Source organism: Sapajus apella, unplaced genomic scaffold, assembly GCF_009761245.1.
Source record: "Sapajus apella isolate SASKATOON/1434 unplaced genomic scaffold, GSC_monkey_1.0 scaffold62, whole genome shotgun sequence".
NCBI classification, from domain to species: domain Eukaryota; kingdom Metazoa; phylum Chordata; class Mammalia; order Primates; family Cebidae; genus Sapajus; species Sapajus apella.
In genome coordinates, this window is record NW_022437002.1 from 15,926,682 (window position 1) to 15,946,485 (window position 19,804).

The 19,804-nt window shown below is 46.7% G+C and overlaps 1 protein-coding gene across 18 annotated transcripts in view; it reads left to right on the plus strand.

Moving 5' to 3' along the window:
- ST3GAL3 (ST3 beta-galactoside alpha-2,3-sialyltransferase 3) overlaps positions 1 to 19,804 on the plus strand; it is a 230,102-nt gene that overhangs the window by 183,635 nt on the left and 26,663 nt on the right. For 14 of the 18 annotated variants that reach the window (XM_032247284.1, XM_032247281.1, XM_032247270.1 and 11 more), the window contains 4 exons: positions 10,054 to 10,148; positions 13,982 to 14,045; positions 14,906 to 15,001; positions 15,278 to 15,464. In XM_032247284.1, coding sequence (XP_032103175.1) covers positions 10,054 to 10,148; positions 13,982 to 14,045; positions 14,906 to 15,001; positions 15,278 to 15,464 — 442 coding nt within the window. Of the gene's footprint in view, positions 1 to 10,053; positions 10,149 to 13,981; positions 14,046 to 14,905; positions 15,002 to 15,277; positions 15,465 to 15,936; positions 16,461 to 16,486; positions 16,571 to 17,251; positions 17,406 to 19,804 lie in introns of those variants that run through there. The other 4 variants (XR_004259500.1, XM_032247283.1, XM_032247282.1 and 1 more) reach the window with 4 other exon arrangements.

Sequence of the window (19,804 nt, forward strand, 5' to 3'; positions counted from 1 at the left end):
AATTAAAAAAAAAAAAAAAAGTGATGAAGAGTTTCAGAATGTGGCTGTGGAACTGAATGGCTGACATGGAGTGAAGATGAGAGGGTCACTCGAGTCAAGTAAGTCATCTTCAATGCCAGAGTTGTAGGACTTTGAAGCTTCTGAAAATAATTGAGCAAGAATTGGGTTTGCATAGAATGTAAGACAGATGCTGAAATCTTTAATGAATATGGCAGTGTTGGTAGACTATTGGTTGAAATTTGGTGAAGGTAGGTAATAAGGTAATAGTAATGTAGTGATGGAGGTGACGATGATGTTGGGGAAAGTTATGATGCTGGCTGTGATTGTTAGAATTCCAGCATCCAGGCCAGGCACAGTGGCTCACACCTGTAATCCCAGCAATTTGGGAGGCCAAGGCGGGCGGATCACGAGGTCAGGAGTTTGAGACCAGCCTGACCAGTATGGTGAAATCCCGTCTCTACTAAAAATACGAAAATTAGCCAGGCATGGTGGCATGCGCCTGTATTCCCAGCTACTCAGGAGACTGAGACAGGAGAATTGCTTGAACAGAGGCAGAGGTTGCAGTAAGCTGAGATCGCGCCACTGAACTCCAGCCTGGGAGACAGAGCAAGACTCCATCTCAAAAAAAAGAAAAGAAATTTTAGCATCCACCACTGTTCTTTCTGGGCATTCTAGGGTAACAAGAATGTAGGGTGTACCAAATCCTTGTTCCCATCTTGAAACCTGATTCCCCCCCATCACCATGAAAGCACGCCTGTGGTCAAGTGAAGGAGGAGAAAGAGGCTACAGCACAGCACTGGACGTGTGGAGGGAACGCTAGATAACTTCCTTGAATCCATGGGGCTGCAACCAATGATACAAGGAGAGAAAACCAGGAAGAAAATAAGCATGCAAATCTCCTAAGAAAAGCCACAGGATAGTCTTAGAACAGGTAAAAAGAGGCCTTTGTTAGTCATTGGATAAAATTGGATCTAGTCTTTATACCAACCAGAATAGATCAAAGATTTAAATGTAAAACATGAAAACACACAAATGCTAAAAAAGAGCATATATCTCTATATGCTATATATCTCTATATATCTCTATAACCTGGGGATGAGGAAAACTTTCCCATGACTCAAAATCCAGAAGCAATAGGGGAAGGATTGATAAAGTTGACTTAAAAAAAAAAAAAAAAAAAAAACTGTGGTGTGGGAGGCCGAGGGTGACCATAGCAGCTTCTTTCTGTCACCCGCTTTGAGAAAAAGTAAAAATCTTTTGCAAAAATGGGGGGAGAATAAAGCAAGAAGAGAAAACACCATAACCCAAGTAAATAAATAAAAAAATGAGAGGAAATATTTGTAACTATCTCAGAGAGTTTATATATTAAATATAGAAAGAACTTTAAGAAAAGAAAAAAAAATACCTAAAAAAGTGGGCAAGAGATATGAACAAAGTTGGCAGAGAAAGAACTGCAAATGGCCCTTCCATATATGAAATAATGCTAAATCCTACTCATAACAAAAGAAATGCAAATTAAGATGACAGTGAAATACTATTTTTTTCCTATCAGACTAACAACATCGAAATATTTGGCAGTGTACTCTTGGTGATGTTGCAGGGGTTGTGGGGCAGTGGCACTTTCATACACTACTGGTGGGGATTGCGAAATGGCACAATTCCCTGTGGAGGGGAATTTGGCAGTATGGAGCAAAATTAAAGATAAACACTTTGCTTTTGATCCAGCAAACCCACTTTTAGCAATCTATTTCAAAGATACATTGGCGAATAGAAAAGATGTATGCATTAAATTATTCATTGTAACCACTACTAGTAGAACCCACTTTACAAAAGACTGGAAACAACCCAGGAGATTGATTAAATAAAATAAGGTACATCATCAGCTGGGTATGATGGCTCAGCTTGTAATCCCAGCACTTTGGGAGGCTGAGGTGGGTGGATCATGAGGTCAGGAGTTTGAGACCAGCCTGTGCAATGTGGTGAAACCCTGTTTCTACTAAAAAATTTAAAAATTAGCCAAGTGTGGTGGCTCATGCCTGTAGTCCCAGCTACTTGGGAGGCTGAGGCAGGAGAATCACTTGAACCTGGGAGGCACAGATTGCAGTGAGCCAAGATCGTGCCATTATACTCCAGCCTGGGTGACAGAATGAGACTCCGTCTCAAAAAAAAAAAAAAATTAAATTAAAAAAATAAGGTACATCATCAATCATGGAGCATTATGGAGTATGTAATTATAATGGAGGGATCACCAGGAAATATTGTTTAGTAAAAAAAAAAAAATAGACAAGACAGTATGTATACTGTATTACCTTTAGTGAATAAAGAAGGAAATAGGAACACACACACGTACACACACACGTATCATTTATTTACTTATATCAAAAAACAAGAATACAATAAAACTAATAAAAATGAATACTGTATGGGACTAGATGTAACAGGTAGACACAGAAATGAAAGCTAGACTTCTTTGAATATATTTTGTTTGTGAATTTAATTGTGTAACTATGCAAAACTTTACATAATCATTAAACGAAATTAAATTCAGATGAGGGAAAAGCTCTCCCTTCAAAGCAGAATGAAACAAATGAACCTAGCTATGTAGCATGTCATTGATGAATTAAACTCAGCAGAATTAGTTCAACTGGGAAATGCAAAGTAATTTGTCTATTCTTCTAGTGGGGTATGCCCTAAGGCAAAAAGAACTGCAAAGAAATCTTAAATTGTTTTTAGTAATGATAGCGTTAGTAGTATACTGGTATTGTTTTTCTGAAACCATTATATACATTTTCTACATGCATATGTTAGGTTCAAGCAAAAAAGTAATCGCGTTAATACCACTGGAAACAAGGACGTCAGCTTAAAAGAGATACAAATATAAAATCAAATACAGTAGGTAAACAGATGAATTTTTACTGTGTGAATCATATACCAATAAAGCTGTTTTGAAAAAGAAAAAGAAGATAAATACAAATCTTATAATCCTGATTTTGAATTGGGAATTCTAGTTACAAATGAATGATGTATTCTTTTCCTTAAAAAATTATTTTCCACCCTGGGCAATATAGTGAGACTCCATCTCTACAAAAAATAAAAAATTAGCCAGGTGTGGTGGTACATGCCTGTAGTCCTATAGTAGGCTGAGGTAAAAGGAACACCGGAGCCCAAGAGTTTGAGGTTGTGGTATACAAAGATCACACCACTGTACTCCAGCCTGAGCAGTGGAGCGATAGCCTGTCTCAAAAAATATATATGATAGTTAAAATTGTAGGTGTGATAATGTTTTCAGAAAGGTTATTTAGGTAGGGTTATATTTTAAGGTGTCCTTATCTTTTAGAAAATAATGCTGAAATATTTTATGGATGAAATGTCATACTTTCTGGGAATTTTCAAAATAGTGTAGAAAGAAAGTGGATGGGGTATAAAAAAAAAAAAAAATTGACCATGATTGAAAATTGCTGAATCTGGGTGATGGGGGTGGGGAGTTGACTAGACTGCTTTTTTTACTTTTTTATATGTGAAATATTCCATAATCAAAAGTTTAAAAAATATATACACTGGCCGGGCGTGGTGGCTCAAGCCTGTAATCCCAGCACTTTGGGAGGCAGAGGCGGGTGGATCACGAGGTCAAGAGATCGAGACCATCCTGGTCAACATGGTGAAACCCCGTCTCTACTAAAAATACAAAAAATTAGCTGGGCATGGTGGCGCGTGCCTGTAGTCCCAGCTACTCAGGAGGCTGAGGCAGGAGAATTGCCTGAACCCAGGAGGCGGAGGTTGCGGGGAGCTGAGATCGCGCCATTGCACTCCAGCCTGGGTAACAAGAGCGAAACTCTGTCCCAAGAAAAAAAAAATATATATATATATATATATATATATATATACACACTGGAGGAAAAAAACGAGTTCCCTTTGCAAAGAGATTCACCCCACTAACAGAATTATTAGAGGAGAGCTGGCTGAATCGTTCAAGGAATAGAAAGAGCAGCTACAGAAAGATCATCCAAAGCCTGATAAAAGAGACAGGCAAAGTGGAAAGTGTTTAAGGCTGAGTGTAGTGGCTGTCACTTATAATCCCAGTACTTTGGGAGCCTGAGGCAAGAGGATCACTTAAGCCAGGAGTTCAAGACCAGGCTGGGCAACATAGTGACACCTCATCTCTACTAAAAATAAAAATAAAATGAGAACTTAGCTGGGTATGGGGGTGCATGTCTGTAGTCCTAGCTACTCGGCAGGCTGAGGTGGGAGGGTCACTTGAGCCCAGGAGTTTGAGGTTAGAGTGAGCTGTGTTCACACCACTGCACTCTAGCCTGGGTGACAAATAAATATGGGATAGATGAACATGCTCAACAATATCTGAATAGAACTGGAAAAATATGGAATATAAGGTACTCTACAGGGCAACCTGTATACATATAACTAGGAAATATGTATATGTTCTAGTTTTGTCCAGCCTGGAAATAATGACTAACCCATAACAACATGAGCTTCCGTAGCCACACTGATGGTGATCTGTAAATACCATTACCAATTAAAAGGAACCAGGTTCCTTGGAAAAACGACGATTCCAAGTAGGGGCAAGAAATATACAAGATCAGCCTGAAACATCTTTTCATACAAGAAAGCCAGGACATTATCAAAGATTAGTAGGGTATGTCCAGAAGATTCAGGAGCCAAATCGAAAAGATGCCACTGGCAAAGATGGGATAATCTGAGCACCAAAAAGAATAATGATTAGCTGGGCGTGGTGGCTCATGCCTGTAATCCCAGCACTTTGGGAGGTCGAGGCAGGCATACCACCTGAGGTCAGGAGTTCAAGACCAGCCTGACCAACATGATGAAACCCGTATCTACTAAAAATACAAAATTAGCCAGGCATGGTGGCACTTGCCTGTAATCCCAGCTACTCAGGAGGCTGAGGCAGGAGAATGGCTTGAACCCAGGAGGCAGAGGTTGCAGTGAGCCGAGATCACGCCATTGCACCTCCAGCCTGGGCAACAAGAGCGAAACTCCATCTCAAAAAAATAAATGAATAAATAAGAATAATGGTTATAAAAATTACAGTAGATTGTCATATATCAAATACACTAAAATGTCTGAATTTCCTAATGATGAAAACGTAAAAAAGCCTCATTAATCATCGTTGGAGGGTGCTAAGGAATCAGCTCATTATTCTGCAGATGGGTAAATAGGGGAAAAAATAAGCATTTTATCTCATCTTTCCTGTAGGACTGCTACCAAAGAGTTACTGAGGGAAAGTTTATAGAAGTACTGTAGCCTAAAGGATAGATCTAAGCGGTGATCCTCAGTGGCCGCTACAAGCATTCTGTGCAGAGCTGCTGAGAACTTTATCAGTTCTAGGCAAGAACACTTAAACCTAATGTTTTTTTTTGTTTGTTTGTTTTGTTTTGTTTTTAAATTTGAGATGGAGTCTTGCTCTGTCACCCAGGCTGGAGTGAATGGTGTGATCTCGGCTCACTGCAACCTCTACCTCCTGGGTTCAAGTGATTCTCCTGCCTCAGCTTCCCAAGTAGCTGGGACTACAGGTGCCCCCACCACGACCAGCTAATTTTTATATTTTAGTAGAGATGGTGTTTTGCCATGTTAGCCAGGCTGATCTCAAACTCCTGATCTTAGGTGGCCTGCCCACCTCGGCCTCCCAAAATGCTGGGATTACAGGCGCAAGCGCCACCTCGCCCAGCTCGAACCCAGTCTTGATCAATAATTTTTTTTTTTTTGAGGCAGGGTCTCACTCTGTCACCCAGGCTAGAGTGCAGTGGTGTGATCTTGCCTCACTGCAGCCTCAACCTCCTGAGCTCAAGTGATCCTCCCACCTCAGCCTCCCAGATAGCTGGTACTACTGGCACATACCACCACACCCAGCTAATTTTTTAGTTTCTTGTAGAGACGGGGTTTTGCCATGTCACCCAGGCTGGTCTCAAACTCCAGAGCTCAAGCCATCCACCCACCCCTACCTCCCAAAGTGCTGGGTTTATAGGCATGAGCTACCATGCCTGGCCATGATCAATCTTAATATCACAGGGTAGCTTGCATGCATATGTACCTTCTTAGGGCATCATGGAAGACTGTCTATTCCTGATCTAACCACCAGTATACAGAGCTTAGGGGACAGATGAACATGCTGAGCAATATCTGAGTGCAGTTGGGAATATGGGGCACTTCACAGGACGAATAACCCATTTTCTTTCGCACAAATTGTAAGGGGGAAAAAAAGGAGAAAATCTATGGATCTAAAAGAACTGTAGAGTGTTTGTTAATCAACAAACATTAATGAGACAATAAAATCTGAAAACTGATTGGACATTTGTTGCTATTAAGAAATTATAGGTTGAGAGCTGTGGCTCATGTCTATAACCCTAACACTTTGGGAGGCTGGGGCAGGAGGATTGCATGAGCCCAGGAGTTTGAAGCTTTAGTGAGCTGTGACTGCACCATTGCACTCCAGCCAAGGCAACAGAGCAACACCCTGTCTCGAAAAAAAAAGAAAAAAATTATAGTTAAAGTTTTAGTTGTGATAATATTATGAATTAAATGGCATAATTTCTGGGAATTTTCAAAATAGTGCAGAAAGAAAGTAGATAGGGTATAAAAGGAAAAAAAATTGACCGTGATTGAAAATTGCTGAGTCCGGATGATGGGGGTAGGGAGGTTGGCTGTACTGTTTTTTCTGCTTTTGTATATGTGAAATTTTCCATAACGAAAAGTTAAAATATATACACTGGAGGAAAAAATGAGTTCCTTTTGCAAAGTGGTGCACCCAACTAGCAGAAAGAAATGTTAGAGGAGAGCTGGCTGAATCCAGTTCAAGGGATAAAAAGAGCATCCAAAACACAAAGGCCTAATAAAAGAAAGAGGCGAAGTGGAAAGTGTTTGTGGCCCAGTGTGGTGGCTCACACTTGTAATCCCAACACTTTGGGAGACTGAGGCAAGAGGATGACTTGAGCCCAGGAGTTCAAGACCAGCCCGACAACATAGCAAGATCTCATCTCTATTAAAAATAACTTTTTAAAAAATTAACCAGGTGTGGTGGGGCATGCCCGTGATCCCAGCTACTCGGGAGGCTGAGACCGGAAGATCACTTGAGCCCAGGAGGCCAAGGCTGCAGTAAGCTGTGACTGTACCACTGGACTACAGCCTGGATGATGGAGTGAGACACTGTCTTTAAAAAAAAAAAAAAGCCAGGCTGGGCGCGGTGGCTCAAGCCTGTAATCCCAGCACTGTGGGAGGCCGAGGCGGGTGGATCACTAGGTCAAGAGATCGAGACCATCCTGGTCAACATGGTGAAACCCCGTCTCTACTAAAAATACAAAAAATTAGCTGGGCATGGTGGTGCGTGCCTGTAGTCCCAGCTACTCGGGAGGCTGAGGCAGGAGAATTGCCTGAACCCAGGAGGCGGAGGTTGCGGTGAGCCGAGATCGCGCCATTGCACTCCAGCCTGGGTAACAAGAGCGAAACTCCGTCTCAAAAAAAAAAAAAAAAAAGCCATGTGAAAACAGATCATAAAAGCAGGAAAAGAATGGGTTATACATTACAGCCAAAGATTTTTAAGAAACTCTTATCAGGCCCATTTAATACTTTTTGCCAAAATCTGTCCCGTGAACTTTTTTGGACCATTAATAATGTGGCAGCTGGCCAGGTGCGGTGACTCACGCCTGTAATCCCAGCACTTTGGGAGGCTGAGGTGGGTGGATCACTTGAGGTCAGGAGTTTGAGACCAGCCTGACCAAAATGGTGAAACCTTGTCTCTACTAAAAATACAAGAATTAGCTGGGCATGGTGGTACACACCTGTAATCTCAGGTACTCGGGAGGCTGAGGCAGTACCTGGGCAGTACCTGAATCGCTTGAACCCAGGAGGCAGAGGTTGCAGTGAACCAAGATCACATCATTGCACTCTAGCCTGGGCAATAAGAGCGAAATTCCATCTAAAAATAATAATAATATGGCAGCTGCTGCTTTTTTTGGCCATATCCTTTTGTCCATTTTTTTACATTTTGCTTTTTTGGGTTGATTCATGTCATATTATCAGCAGTCTATAAGTTTTGTTTTTTGACCCAGTCTGAATAGCAGAAGAAAGTCAATCTACAAAGCAGTCTACAAAGTAATATGGGAAAAAAAAATCAGTTTGGATGTATACCATAAGGTTAATTATCTCTGTGTTGTACAATTGTGGGTATTTTTATTTTGCATAAAAGCGTGCTTGTCTGTATTTTTTCCAAAACTAACATGTTACAGGTTGCACAAAAAATGAGGTGTTTTTAAAAATAAAACTTACTGAACTTTCCAGTCATCTGAATAAAAAGGAAGGAGAAGAGGAGACGGAAAAAATATGTTGAGATCATTTGCCTAGATCTTAGGAATACTTTATTAGCATATGACATCTAGTACATACTGGAAAGCAGTTAAAATCCTGTCCAAGCTTGACTCTGAGAGAAACTTTACAGGAATTGTATGAGCTCCGTCCTGACACAGAAGAAGAGGGTCTTGGTGAAGGCTTACCTAGGGACCGTGTTTGCTTTGATATTACACATAGACCATGACCGGGATCCTCAGAGCCTCTGGCAAAACATCAAATATATTAATTTACTTAGATTTTCTATTCTTGGCACAAGAAACATGCATTACGCTTTGACGTGGGGTGGTAGGGGGAGTGCACTGACTCAGTTGCTGGAACCCAGCTCAGAACTCAAAAGTGTTGACATCTTCCTAGCAAGAGTGATGGGGGAGCGAGCAGGATTCAGAGTTTTCTGCTTCTTTCAAGTTCACGTCAAAATCTCTAATAATACCAGACCTCTGAGTGATAACTGATACTGTTCCTCCTGGGAGTGCTGTTTATAATGTTAGTGATGATAGGGATGAGAAATCCATGCTGTGCTTGCTTTTGGGCTTGGAGGGCCACCCCAGCAGCCTCCAGTTATTCAGTGGCTGATTCAGGTTGAGTTAGAAATAAAGAGACAGAGCCACAGAGGCCCAGGCCTTTACACATTCATTTGTGGTCAGGAAGGTCCTGAGCAGCCACCATGGCAAAATTCTCAGCGTACAGTGAGTGATCAGAGACCTGCCATCTTTGGGGCTGCCAGTTCCCCTGAAAAGGGCCTCAAAGCCAGGGTGCTGGCGTCTGTGTGAAGTTGTGTTCTCCAGTCATCTCTGAAGAGCTCAATTCCTGCTGTACCTTTTCCCTCTGTTCCTCACTTCCCTTTACCTCCTCCTTGCTCTCCTCCTTCCCAAGCCTGTCCCCTCCCTGCCCATTCCAAGAAGAGTAAGACTTGCCTTTTCTTTCCCCCAACTCAGCATCACCTTACCCTCCTTCTCTCGCCTTCCCGCCCGCCCCACCTGCCCGCCAATCTCCCCTCCAGGCCCAAATCAACCGTTCCCCTGAAGCTCTGGGTCCCTCCTCACTACCACCCCAACTTAGCCTCCTCTCTTTTCTTCTCTCCACCAGGAAATGCACTCAAATTCCTACTGGTCTGAAACCTCTCCCCTCAGCCCTGCCTCCTAGGATTCTGCTTTTTCTTTCTCTTTTCTATGCAACTTCTGTCTCCTGTGGCTTTTAACCTGCTTTGCCCTCTCACCATGAATTCTCCTTCTTCCTCACTGTGGGTGGTCTATCTCCCAGAATTCTCTCCAAAATCTATCTCCATGCACGGGCTATATTTTTGGATGTATTTCTGCCCAGCTGGACAGTGTCTCTTCTCCACGTTCCCAGATTGCAGGAACGGTGTGGGCAGCAGTGACTATTTGATGGATGCCTGCACAACCTTCCAGAGAGCTTCCAGCTCTGAGAAATTGATCCTTGCTGAGCAAATCTTGTCTCTCCACTCTCACAGATAAAGACTGACCAGGCCTACTCCCTCAGACTTAGGGTCCACCGAACAAGATCTGTCAAACCCGGTGAACAGGCTGGGTGAGGGGATGTGCTGGAATGCGGAGGGGGCTTCCAGCAGATCCGTAGCCAAGACCAGCGCACAGAAGCGCTAACAGTACTCCAGCCTTTTGCGTTTTTGTGATCCTCAACAGTCCTGTTATATTCCAGGTTCTCCAAGCCAGCACCCATGTTCCTGGATGACTCCTTTCGCAAGTGGGCTCGAATCCGGGAGTTTGTGCCGCCTTTTGGGATCAAAGGTCAAGGTATGTTGGGAACCCTGACCTACATTAACATCTCATTCCCCCCTCCACCCCCAACTGTCTCCCTATCCTTCAGGACAAGGCTGTATCCTCAGAAGTCTCCATGCTGAGAATCTACCCTCCTCTACTCTCAACAAATCTTCTCTACCTTTTTCCCTTCCTTTTTTTCACTTTTTTTTTTCTTTTTTTTTTTTTGAGATAGAACCTCGCTGTGTTTCCCAGGCTACAGTGCAGTGGCATGGTCTCGGCTCATGCAACCTCCACCTCCTGGGCTTAAGCGAGTCTCCTACCCCAGTCCCCTGAGTAGTTGGGACTATAGGCACACACCACCGTGCCTGGCTAATTTGTGTGTGTGTGTGTGTGTGTGTGTGTGTGTGTGTATGTATACATATATATTTTTTTAAAGTAGCGACAGGGTTTTACCATGTTGCCCAGGTTGGTCTCAAACTCCTGGGCTCAAGTGATCTGCCCAAAGTGCTGGGATTACAAGCATGAGCCGTGCCCGGCTTCTTTACTTCTTCAATGGAATATTTACACAGAGCCCACCACTTTCCCAGGGGCTAAGTGTACAACAGTGAAGTAGATTTGGTTTCTCTCCTGAAAAAGCTCCAGCATAGTGGTGATACAGATAGATACTCACAGTGCAGGGCTCCGGTTAGGGAAGTATAAGGAGCCGTGAGAGCACAGAAAAGGTGTGCCAGAGACATGAACACTAGAGTACTTGGTGTGGTAGGTACATTTCCCGAGAAAACAGAGACAGGCCCCCAAGAGTGCCCCCAGGCCCCTCTCTCAGCCCATCCTGATGTTTTTCAACTGAACCTCATCTCCCCTGCAGCCCTTCCTTATCCTGTCCAAGGCTAACCTTTCCCTTACACTCAGGAACTCCCCTTCCATTGCCTTAGGGGCCTCACCCACACAGTTCCCTCCTAACTTAAGACTTTCCCATCTTCCCTAGTAGTTGAACAATTCTGCTTCTTTGTCAAGCTCTGTGCTATTTCATGGCATGGGTGGAAAATAATTTGGACTTAGGGGTCAGGCATAGAGGGATCAGATCCCCATTCTGCCTCTTTACTAGCTGTGACCCTGGACAGGTTACCTGTCTGTTCTTTAGTTTCTTCATCAGTTAAGCAGAGAGAATAATACTACCGTGTAAAGTTGTGGTCAGAATTACATAAAATAACTGTTAAAGGGGTGATGTCCTTTGGCCAGGAGACTCAAGAATACCTGAACCCTCTACTCAGCTGGCTCTCCTCTCCCTAAAAAGAAGACAGTGGCCAGGAAACACACTGTTGAACTGGAGCTTTGACCTCAGACCTCCAAGGACAAATCTAATGGGTCGGGTTCAACCATATAAAGAACCCCTTTTTCCCTGGGTGCAGGCAGCCAAGAAGGCCACTTTTCTCTCTTAAATCTGCACCTGAGACTCTGATGGGATAGCTACAAAGGCCAGGAAAGTTCCATTTGGAGCCCATCAGCCAGCAAGCAGAGAGCACCTGCAGAGTGTGCTCTTTCTGCTGAGGTTCTCCTCCTAGAAAACAAAGCCCAATCCATATCCTTCACCTGGGCTAATTAGTAGCAGTATGCTCTTCCTTAAAGGTGAAATTGGAAGTGGGAAAAGGAGGGAACCTGTGACCTTCCTGAAGCCCACTGTAAGGTATGTCTGAAGGCATTTATTGTAGAACATTGCTTAAAGGCTTGCTTCGCTACCGCATTCTCATTCAACTTCTGGAAGGATTCACTGCACCTGCTGCCTCCTCTTTCTCACCATTTACTCCTGAAGAATATCTGCACCCCTGCCCATCCCACCCCACTATTCCAGTGAAATGGCTCTGTGTCCCAGAGAAATCCAAGGGATACTTCTCAGTCCTTAAGGTGACCTCTCAGCTACATCTGCCAGTGTCTCCACCCCCTCCTTTAAAAAAGTATAAGTTTATTATTTTTAATTTTGGAGTCATTTCTTCTTTACATGAAATATTTCAAGCACTACAAAAAATACTAGGAATAATAAGCATTCATGTACCTTCTACCCAGCTTAAGAAATAAAATATGAGATACAATTAAAGCTTCTGTGTGGCCCTTCCTACTCCATTCTCCTCCTTCCCCAGGAAGCCATTATCCTGCATTATTCTGTTTTCAGTGTTGGTATTCTTATGCCTTGTTTATATATATTTGAGACAGGGTCTTGCTTTGTCACCCAGGCTGGAGTGCAGTGGCATAAACACGACTCATTACAGCCTCAACTCCCGCACTCTAGCCATCCTTCCACCTCAGCTCCCCAAGTAGCTGGGACTGCAAGCACACAACAGCACTCCTGACTAATTTTTGTATTTTCTTTTTTTTTTTTTTTTGGTTGAAACAGGGTTTAACCATGTTGCCCAGGCTGGTTTCAAACTCCTGAGCTCAAGCAGTCCTCCCTCCTTGCCCTCCCAAAGTGCTGGGACTACAGGTGTTAGTGACCACACCTGGCCTCATTTATATACTTTCACTACATATTTATATGTTTATTAAAAATATGGTACTGCTCTTATATGTCTTTAAACTTTATAAATTGTGTCTTTATATGTACACGTATGTATGTATATGTGTATTCTTCATATTGATTTTTTGAATATGTTTTTGAGATATACCTGTATTGGTACACATAGCTCTAGGTCATTGATTTTTTTTTTTTTAATGGCTGCATAGGATTTCATACATCACATTTAATCTGTTTTCCTTTCGTGGACATTCAGCTTGCCTCCTGCATTTCACTATTACAAACAGGTCAGCAGTGAAAACTCTTGCATGTCTCTTGCAGCAAGTGTGTGACTTTTTAAATGCTCCGCACCTAGGAGCATAGTTGTAGAATCTTAGTATATGCACAGCTTTGTGGTTATTTGATGTTGTTAAGATGCTCTCCTGTGAAGATGCCAGTTTACTTTACTTTTAGGTCTTTATGTACATTATATTGTATCTTCCTAACAACTCCACAAAATAGAAATTACCTTCATTTTAGAGATGAGGAAACTAAAGCTCAAAGAAAGGAAATGATTTATATAAGGTCACAGAGCACAGCCAGTATTTAATTCCAAACCCAATACCCTTGTTATTCACTATACATTATATTTTAGTGCTCTCTTCATACCAGAGTTTGGAAGAGCAGTCAGCATTGCCAAAGCCAGAGAGAGGCCAAGGAGATGAGGTCTAAATAGTGGGCACAAGGTCTGAGAGCACAGAAGTCACAGCAGTCCCTGCTGAGTGGAGTACAGGTGGGCAGAGCCAGGCGCAGGGAGTAGAGAGGTAAGGAGGTAGACAGCCTGGCAAAGAGCAGGATTCGGGATTGGCGATGTGAGAGGGAGGGAGTGAGGGAAAGGTGATATCAGATAATGAGCCACATGGTGAGCTCTTTAGTCATTGGTCTCCTCCTTTGTTTCCTGGTATCTGCTGGTTGAGGGCACAGAGATAAGCACAAGATGGTCTCTAGCCCTGAGCAGGTACTCCCATTCCAGGGGAGACCACATGCTCCAGCTTCCAAGAAAGGCCCTGGCCTAGGAATGCCTGTCCTGGGGCCTGACCACAGAGCCTCAGAAAACCAGACGAGCCTCCCAGAAGCTCTGTGCCAGTGTTAGGGCGGGCTCCCAGGCAGTGATATGCCTGTCTGTTTCCTGTCTTCACCTTCTTCTCAGGAGGAAAGTCAGGGCAGTAGCCCAACACGTCCTTGTGTCCAGAGCTCTCTCTCTCCACTTCCACTTTCACTCTAGCCTCCAGGAACTTGTGCCTTCCCATAGGATTATCAGTGAACATTTTGTAGAAACTTAAGGGACCTTGTAACAGAAACCTCTCTCCTCTGTCCGCAGACAATCTGATCAAAGCCATCTTGTCAGTCACCAAAGAGTACCGCCTGACCCCTGCCTTGGACAGGTGAGCCACGCACTGCCCAGCCCCCTCCCCATCGCTGCCTGGTAGTGTGCAGAGGTGTTGAGGCCCAGCTGGCCTCCCCTAGACATGGGCAGTTTCTCCAGCACACCCACATGTGCACATACAGTACACACACAGGGCGGGTGGAGCGGGTAAGTGGAACCACTCCACCTGACTTGTGCCCCCACGGGCTGTTAGAACTTGGCAAGACATCCCAGTCCTCAGATACCAAAGGTTTGAGGGTAGGAACCAAAGACACTGCGGCTGGGACCAGTCCAGCAATGGGACTGAGGGCCTGGGTGGTAGGGGCAGGTGATGGGGACAAGGCTTAAGTCCAGAAGGCAGTGACAGCTCCCAAGCCAACAGACCCTAGAGCGGGAAGCCCCAGGGTCAGGGAGGGGAGAAGCAAGATGGGTGAGCTTCCCAGTGGCTGCTGGGAGCCTTGAGTCCTAGAGCCTCCTATCCCATTCCCTTTTTCTTGCTTTCCTGGTATAGCCCCAAGCTCGGCCCACTTTTCCCTCTCCCCTGAAGCCTGCCTAAACACCACCACCCCTTGGAGAACCTTTACCCTAGAATGCCATCTTACCAGAGCTCCCTTCTCACCGTCCAGCCTAGCACCCAAGCCTTGCCACACCCCTGTTTTCCTGGGGAAGTGTCGGGGCCTAGAGATGCTGGAGAGTCTTAGGGCCCAGCTAACCACTGTGTGGTTCAAGCCTTCTCTCAGAAATGCTTCCAGAAGCCCATTGGCCTTCCTCTATCTCAGCCTGGTCCTGGAGAACGGCATGGGGGTCAAGGGCCAAAGGAGCAAGAGAAGAGAGCTGGTGGGCAGCTCTCTACAGAGGTCTCCACCCCTCTCCCCTCAGCCTTCGCTGCCGCCGCTGCATCATCGTGGGCAATGGGGGCGTTCTTGCCAACAAGTCTCTGGGGTCACGAATTGACGACTATGACATTGTGGTGAGGTGAGCTCCCCAAAGTGGCACCTCGGGTGAGTGTCCTGGCCCAAACCCTTAGCCCTGAGCCCACTGGGAACTGTCTATCTGGCTAGTTGGTGGTCAGCAGACGCCTCAAGAGCCCTGGGTTGGCGGGCTTTGGAACAGACAACTAGGGGTGGCACCTGAGGAGACAAGGCCCAGCTGACCGGACTCCCTGTTCTCCGTGCCTGGGGTATTCTGGGGTCATGGTGCCTCCCCAAACACAGACCCAGCTCAGCCTCTGACTGGACCTGCTCTCTGTAGACTGAACTCAGCACCAGTGAAAGGCTTTGAGAAGGACGTGGGCAGCAAAACGACACTGCGAATCACCTACCCCGAGGGCGCCATGCAGCGGCCTGAGCAGTACGAGCGTGATTCCCTCTTTGTCCTCGCTGGCTTCAAGTGGCAGGACTTTAAGTGGTTGAAATACATCGTCTACAAGGAGAGAGTGGTAAGCTCTCCTGGCACCAGCTCTTTCCCCTCTTGCCCTGGCCCTCCCCAACTCCTAAGCAGTCCCATCCCCTGAACGCAGCAAAGAACAAGTAAGAACCTTCAAAAGAAGCATCAATGACCCAAAGCTGAAAGTCACCCAAAGGCAACCGAGGGGCAGAGAGATCAGGAGATTGCCAGGGTAACTGGCCAGACTCCGGGAGGTGATACGCCTGAAACCTGCGAGCTGCTTCCAGGTGCCCGGGTGCAGATCCTTTCTCAGCCTTCTGTTGCCAGACGCGAGTGGCCCCAGGGGCCTTCCCTGGCCTTAGATCTCCTGGCTGTGGAAAGCTCTGTCTCTCAGGCCAGCCTTAGTATCACTCCCAATCTTCCTACTCTCCGGCCCTGACCTTGTAGCTGCCTCCCTTGACCCCTCTTCTCCCCTATAAGCCCTCTCTGGTTCTGGTCTTAGGGGTCCCTGTCCTCCTTCTCAGCCTGGGTTCTGCAGGAACAGCAGACCCCTTAACTTGAGAATGCCAGCTCCCAAACTTAGAAGCCCTGGCCTCTCTCCACTTTGTACTTTTACCACTGACCTATAGCTGAGTTCTCAACCTGCCACTGAGTCTGATCATTGGGAATGACCAGGTTCTATACTGACTTCTGCAAGCAGGTAAGGGCCTGGGCCCATTTTTTAGGGAGCTTATGTGGCAAAGTAAGGTCAACTGGTCTTTAGGAGACCACCACTGAGCTCCCTCCTGAGACCTCTGCTTTCCAGCTCTGGGCCTTCAGGGACACCCCTGAACTTGTCCAGGCCCACTCCCCCACAACTGGCTGTCACCAGCAGCCCCAGGGGAGGGGTATTACAGAGCTCAGGCCATTCATCTTCTAATACCCAAGCCTCTTACCAGAGGAAGATGATGGCAGATGGCCCACTGCCTACAGTAAGGAGCCAGTTGTTCTTTCTGGAGGTTTAGAGAAGAGTTGGGAGCGGGAGCAGCTTACCGTGCCTGTAGGGTCTCAGTGCAATTTGGTTTAACTCCACAGCTCTTTCCCAAGCAAGGCCAAGTGCAGGCAGTGTCAAGTAGGTAGCAAACAAGAGCGAAGACAGAAGTCAGGCCAGAAATGCAGGTAGGTGGGACAGTGGGGAAGGGGAATCCGTTTCAGAACAAGACTGGATGAGGCAGCTGGGCTCCACTGCGTCTAGTCCACCTCCCGAAAGAGGAGGAAAGGGCCAGGCAGCAGAGTGATCATTTGACCTCAGCCAGACCCAGCTTCAGGCAGGCCCACTGTGCACACAGGCCAGGTAAATAACAGCGGTTCCAGGAGGACACCACTGTTTCAGAAGCCTGGGGCCTGAGACACTAGTGTTCTCAGAGTCCCTCTCTTTGCCTTGAGGGCAGTAGAATTAAGGTCACAAATAGGTACTTTTAAGGAAGAAATGGTAAGAAATAGGATCTGTCCTGGTGAACCCAGTGAGCCTGAGGGCTGCTGTCTCACCCTGGCCTGCCACCCTCCTGGCACATCCTTTCCTCTGCCCATGGGCACCTGTCACAGCCTCCCTCGTCAAGAGCTCCTAAGGGGCAGGGCTTGATCCCATTGGTTTTTACCCCTCAGTGCCAATCACCATGGTGGAGCTGGAATTGGCTCAAACACCACTTCCTGCTTTCTACTGGGCAGATTGGGAAAAGCCAGGAAGTTCAAATAAGGCCAGGCCAAAGGGGTGGGTCAGAGCTAGTCGTGGGTGTTATCACGTGTTCCTTCCAAGAACACTAAGGTCAGTTAATTCAAGGTTCTTACAATTCATCCAAGAGAGTAAGGAAAGAAAGAAGAAAAGGAAGGAAGCCAGCTGGAGTCGGAGAACTCACTATACTCAGGCTACTCAGGAAGCAGACAGCAGGCCTTGCTTTTCCCAGGAAGACTGAGGAGCTCTCCACCTGGCCTGGCCTGGGCAGCAAGCAGACTCAAGGTACCAGAGTTGCAGGATGAGCCACAGGCACAGGCTCACTCTTGCTGACATCTGTGTCCATCCTGGCCACACCCAGGGCTCTAGGACCACCCTTGTATTGGTGAGAACTCCTACCCAGGGTGGGAGGGGGTGAGTGGGAAGGGGAGAATGGAGACAGGGAGGAGTCCTCTGAATTGCTGTGGGCCTTGCGTGGCTCCAAAGTTTAAGATAATTTGGGCCTTCAGAATGAGCTGCCAGAGGAATGCTGGGGTTGCCCATGGCCTCGCCGCCTCCATTTCTTAGAGTGGACCTGCCCGGGCGCTTTGGCTGCCCCAGGGACCTCTTCTTTAGTGCCCTTCTCCATCCCAAGCCCAAGGCTAATGCCTTCCCAGGACCTCACCCATGCTCTGGCCCACTTCCCTGGCATCTGAGACCCAGGAAAATATGAGAGAGGCTGCTTCTCCAGGTCCCCTCCTGTCTGGTGCCCTAGTCACAAGCTTGTCCTGCCCCTGTTCGGATGTTTCTAGTCATGCCGCCTCTGGGCTGCTGGAGAGCTCTCTGCACCTGTCTGGTGCCTCACCTGTAGAATTCTGGCAGGAGGAGGCAGCTCTGTGTTCTGGAGCCAAGGCCCAGCAGGGCAGGGCTGGAGAAGGAATTAGGCCTCAGTCGTCACAGCTGCTTCCTGCCTCTTGCTACGTGAGCAGTCTTTAAAGGTTGTAACAGTTTTTCTTTCCTTTTTTTTTGAGATGGAGTTTTGCTCTTGTTGCCAGGCTGGAGTGCAATGGCACAATCTTGGTTCACTGCAACCTCTACCTCATGGGTTCAAGTGATTCTGTTGTCTCAGCCTCCTGAGTAGCTGGGATTATAGACGTACACCACCATGCCCAGCTAATTTTTTTTTTTTTTTTTTAGAGATGGGGTTTCACCATGTTGACCAGGCTGGTCTCGAACTCCTGACCTCAGGTGATCTCCCCACCTTAGCCTCCCAAAGTGCTGGGATTACAGGTGTGAGCCACTGCACCCAGCCTTAAAGCCTATAACTTTCTAGTGCCCAGGAGTCCTCACAGGATATGGGGAAGGGCGGAGGCAGGAGGGAGATGTAGCAAAGGACTGCCAAACAACCCAGAGAACAGCCTGTGCCAGAGCTGGCCTTGCCTTCTTCCATCTGAGAGCTCTCCTTTGCATCATTTGTGGCCATGTGGATTCTCTGACTCACTGGACAATGGCACTGATCACTCCAAATTACAAAAAGCTCCTTTGTCTCCCAGATCCCAGGAGCCATGGCCCAGCCAACAAGCAGGTAGGTGTAAGAGTTCCCTGCAGGCTGTGTGCTCAGGGCAGCTCAGAAGAGCACCATTGGGTGCTCTTCTGCTGGGTAAGCACAGCACAGAAGCTGAAGCTTGGAGGAAGAGTGGAGCCAGGGAGGGACATGGGGGTACAGCTTCAGTTCCAGGGCAGGTCTTCTCAGAGGTGCCTCTGAGAAGTTTAGATTCTGTCACTTATTAGTGGGCTACTTTAGGCACATCACCTAACCTCCTTAGATTTATCAGCTTTCCCCGACACGCTCATTTACCCGGTTTCCGTGAGGTGTTCTCATTGCAGGCTCTGCACTGGCCCCTGGGAATACAAAGAGGAATTAAGCACTATTCCCAACCCAAGTAGCTCACAATCTAGTGGGAGAGATAGTCCCAGAGCTAGAGTTATAGTACAGTGTCGTATCTGCTATGATGAGGAAGGCCTAATGCAGCCCTGGGGCAGGTGGGGCACAAGAGAAGGCCTCCTGGAGGAATCACTCCTGAGCTGGACCCTGAAGGAAGAGTTAGGAGTGAGTGGACAAAAGAAATTACGAGGAAAGGGAACAGCATGTATAGAGACCCAAGAGACCATGCTCCGTTCAGGAAACTGGAGGCGTGCTGGGTGATCAAGCATGGCGCAATGAGGGTGATGTGTCAGAGCGTGCTGCCTAATGCCTCTGATATTGTGGCCTGTGCATTCTCCTCCTGATGTTGGATGAAGGCTGGAAACACCCCATCCACTGTCCAGAGGATGGAGCCCTGGGGTCTGGAGAGGACAGGATGTGTGAGAGGCAGAGCTTCCCATCCCCATCACTCAGGCCCTACCCTCCTGCCTCTGCCAGCCTCCCCCACTGTGCCTCAGCATGCCCAGTAACCCAGGGCCACAGAAGCCCCTGGGAACTACCCTCCAACTCCCTTTGCTGCCTCTTCCTCCTCCTCCCCACTCCTCCTCACTCCTAAAAACAGAACACCAGCCTCACTTCTGAGAGCCTGTGACTGGTCGTCAATGAAGCGAGGCCCTGGGGCCTGGGCTGGGCAGGTGTGGGGTGATCCCAGCTCAGCATGGGGAAGGGAGAGGACAGGGCTGGGAGTGGGCCCCTGGACAGCATTGACACAGCACTG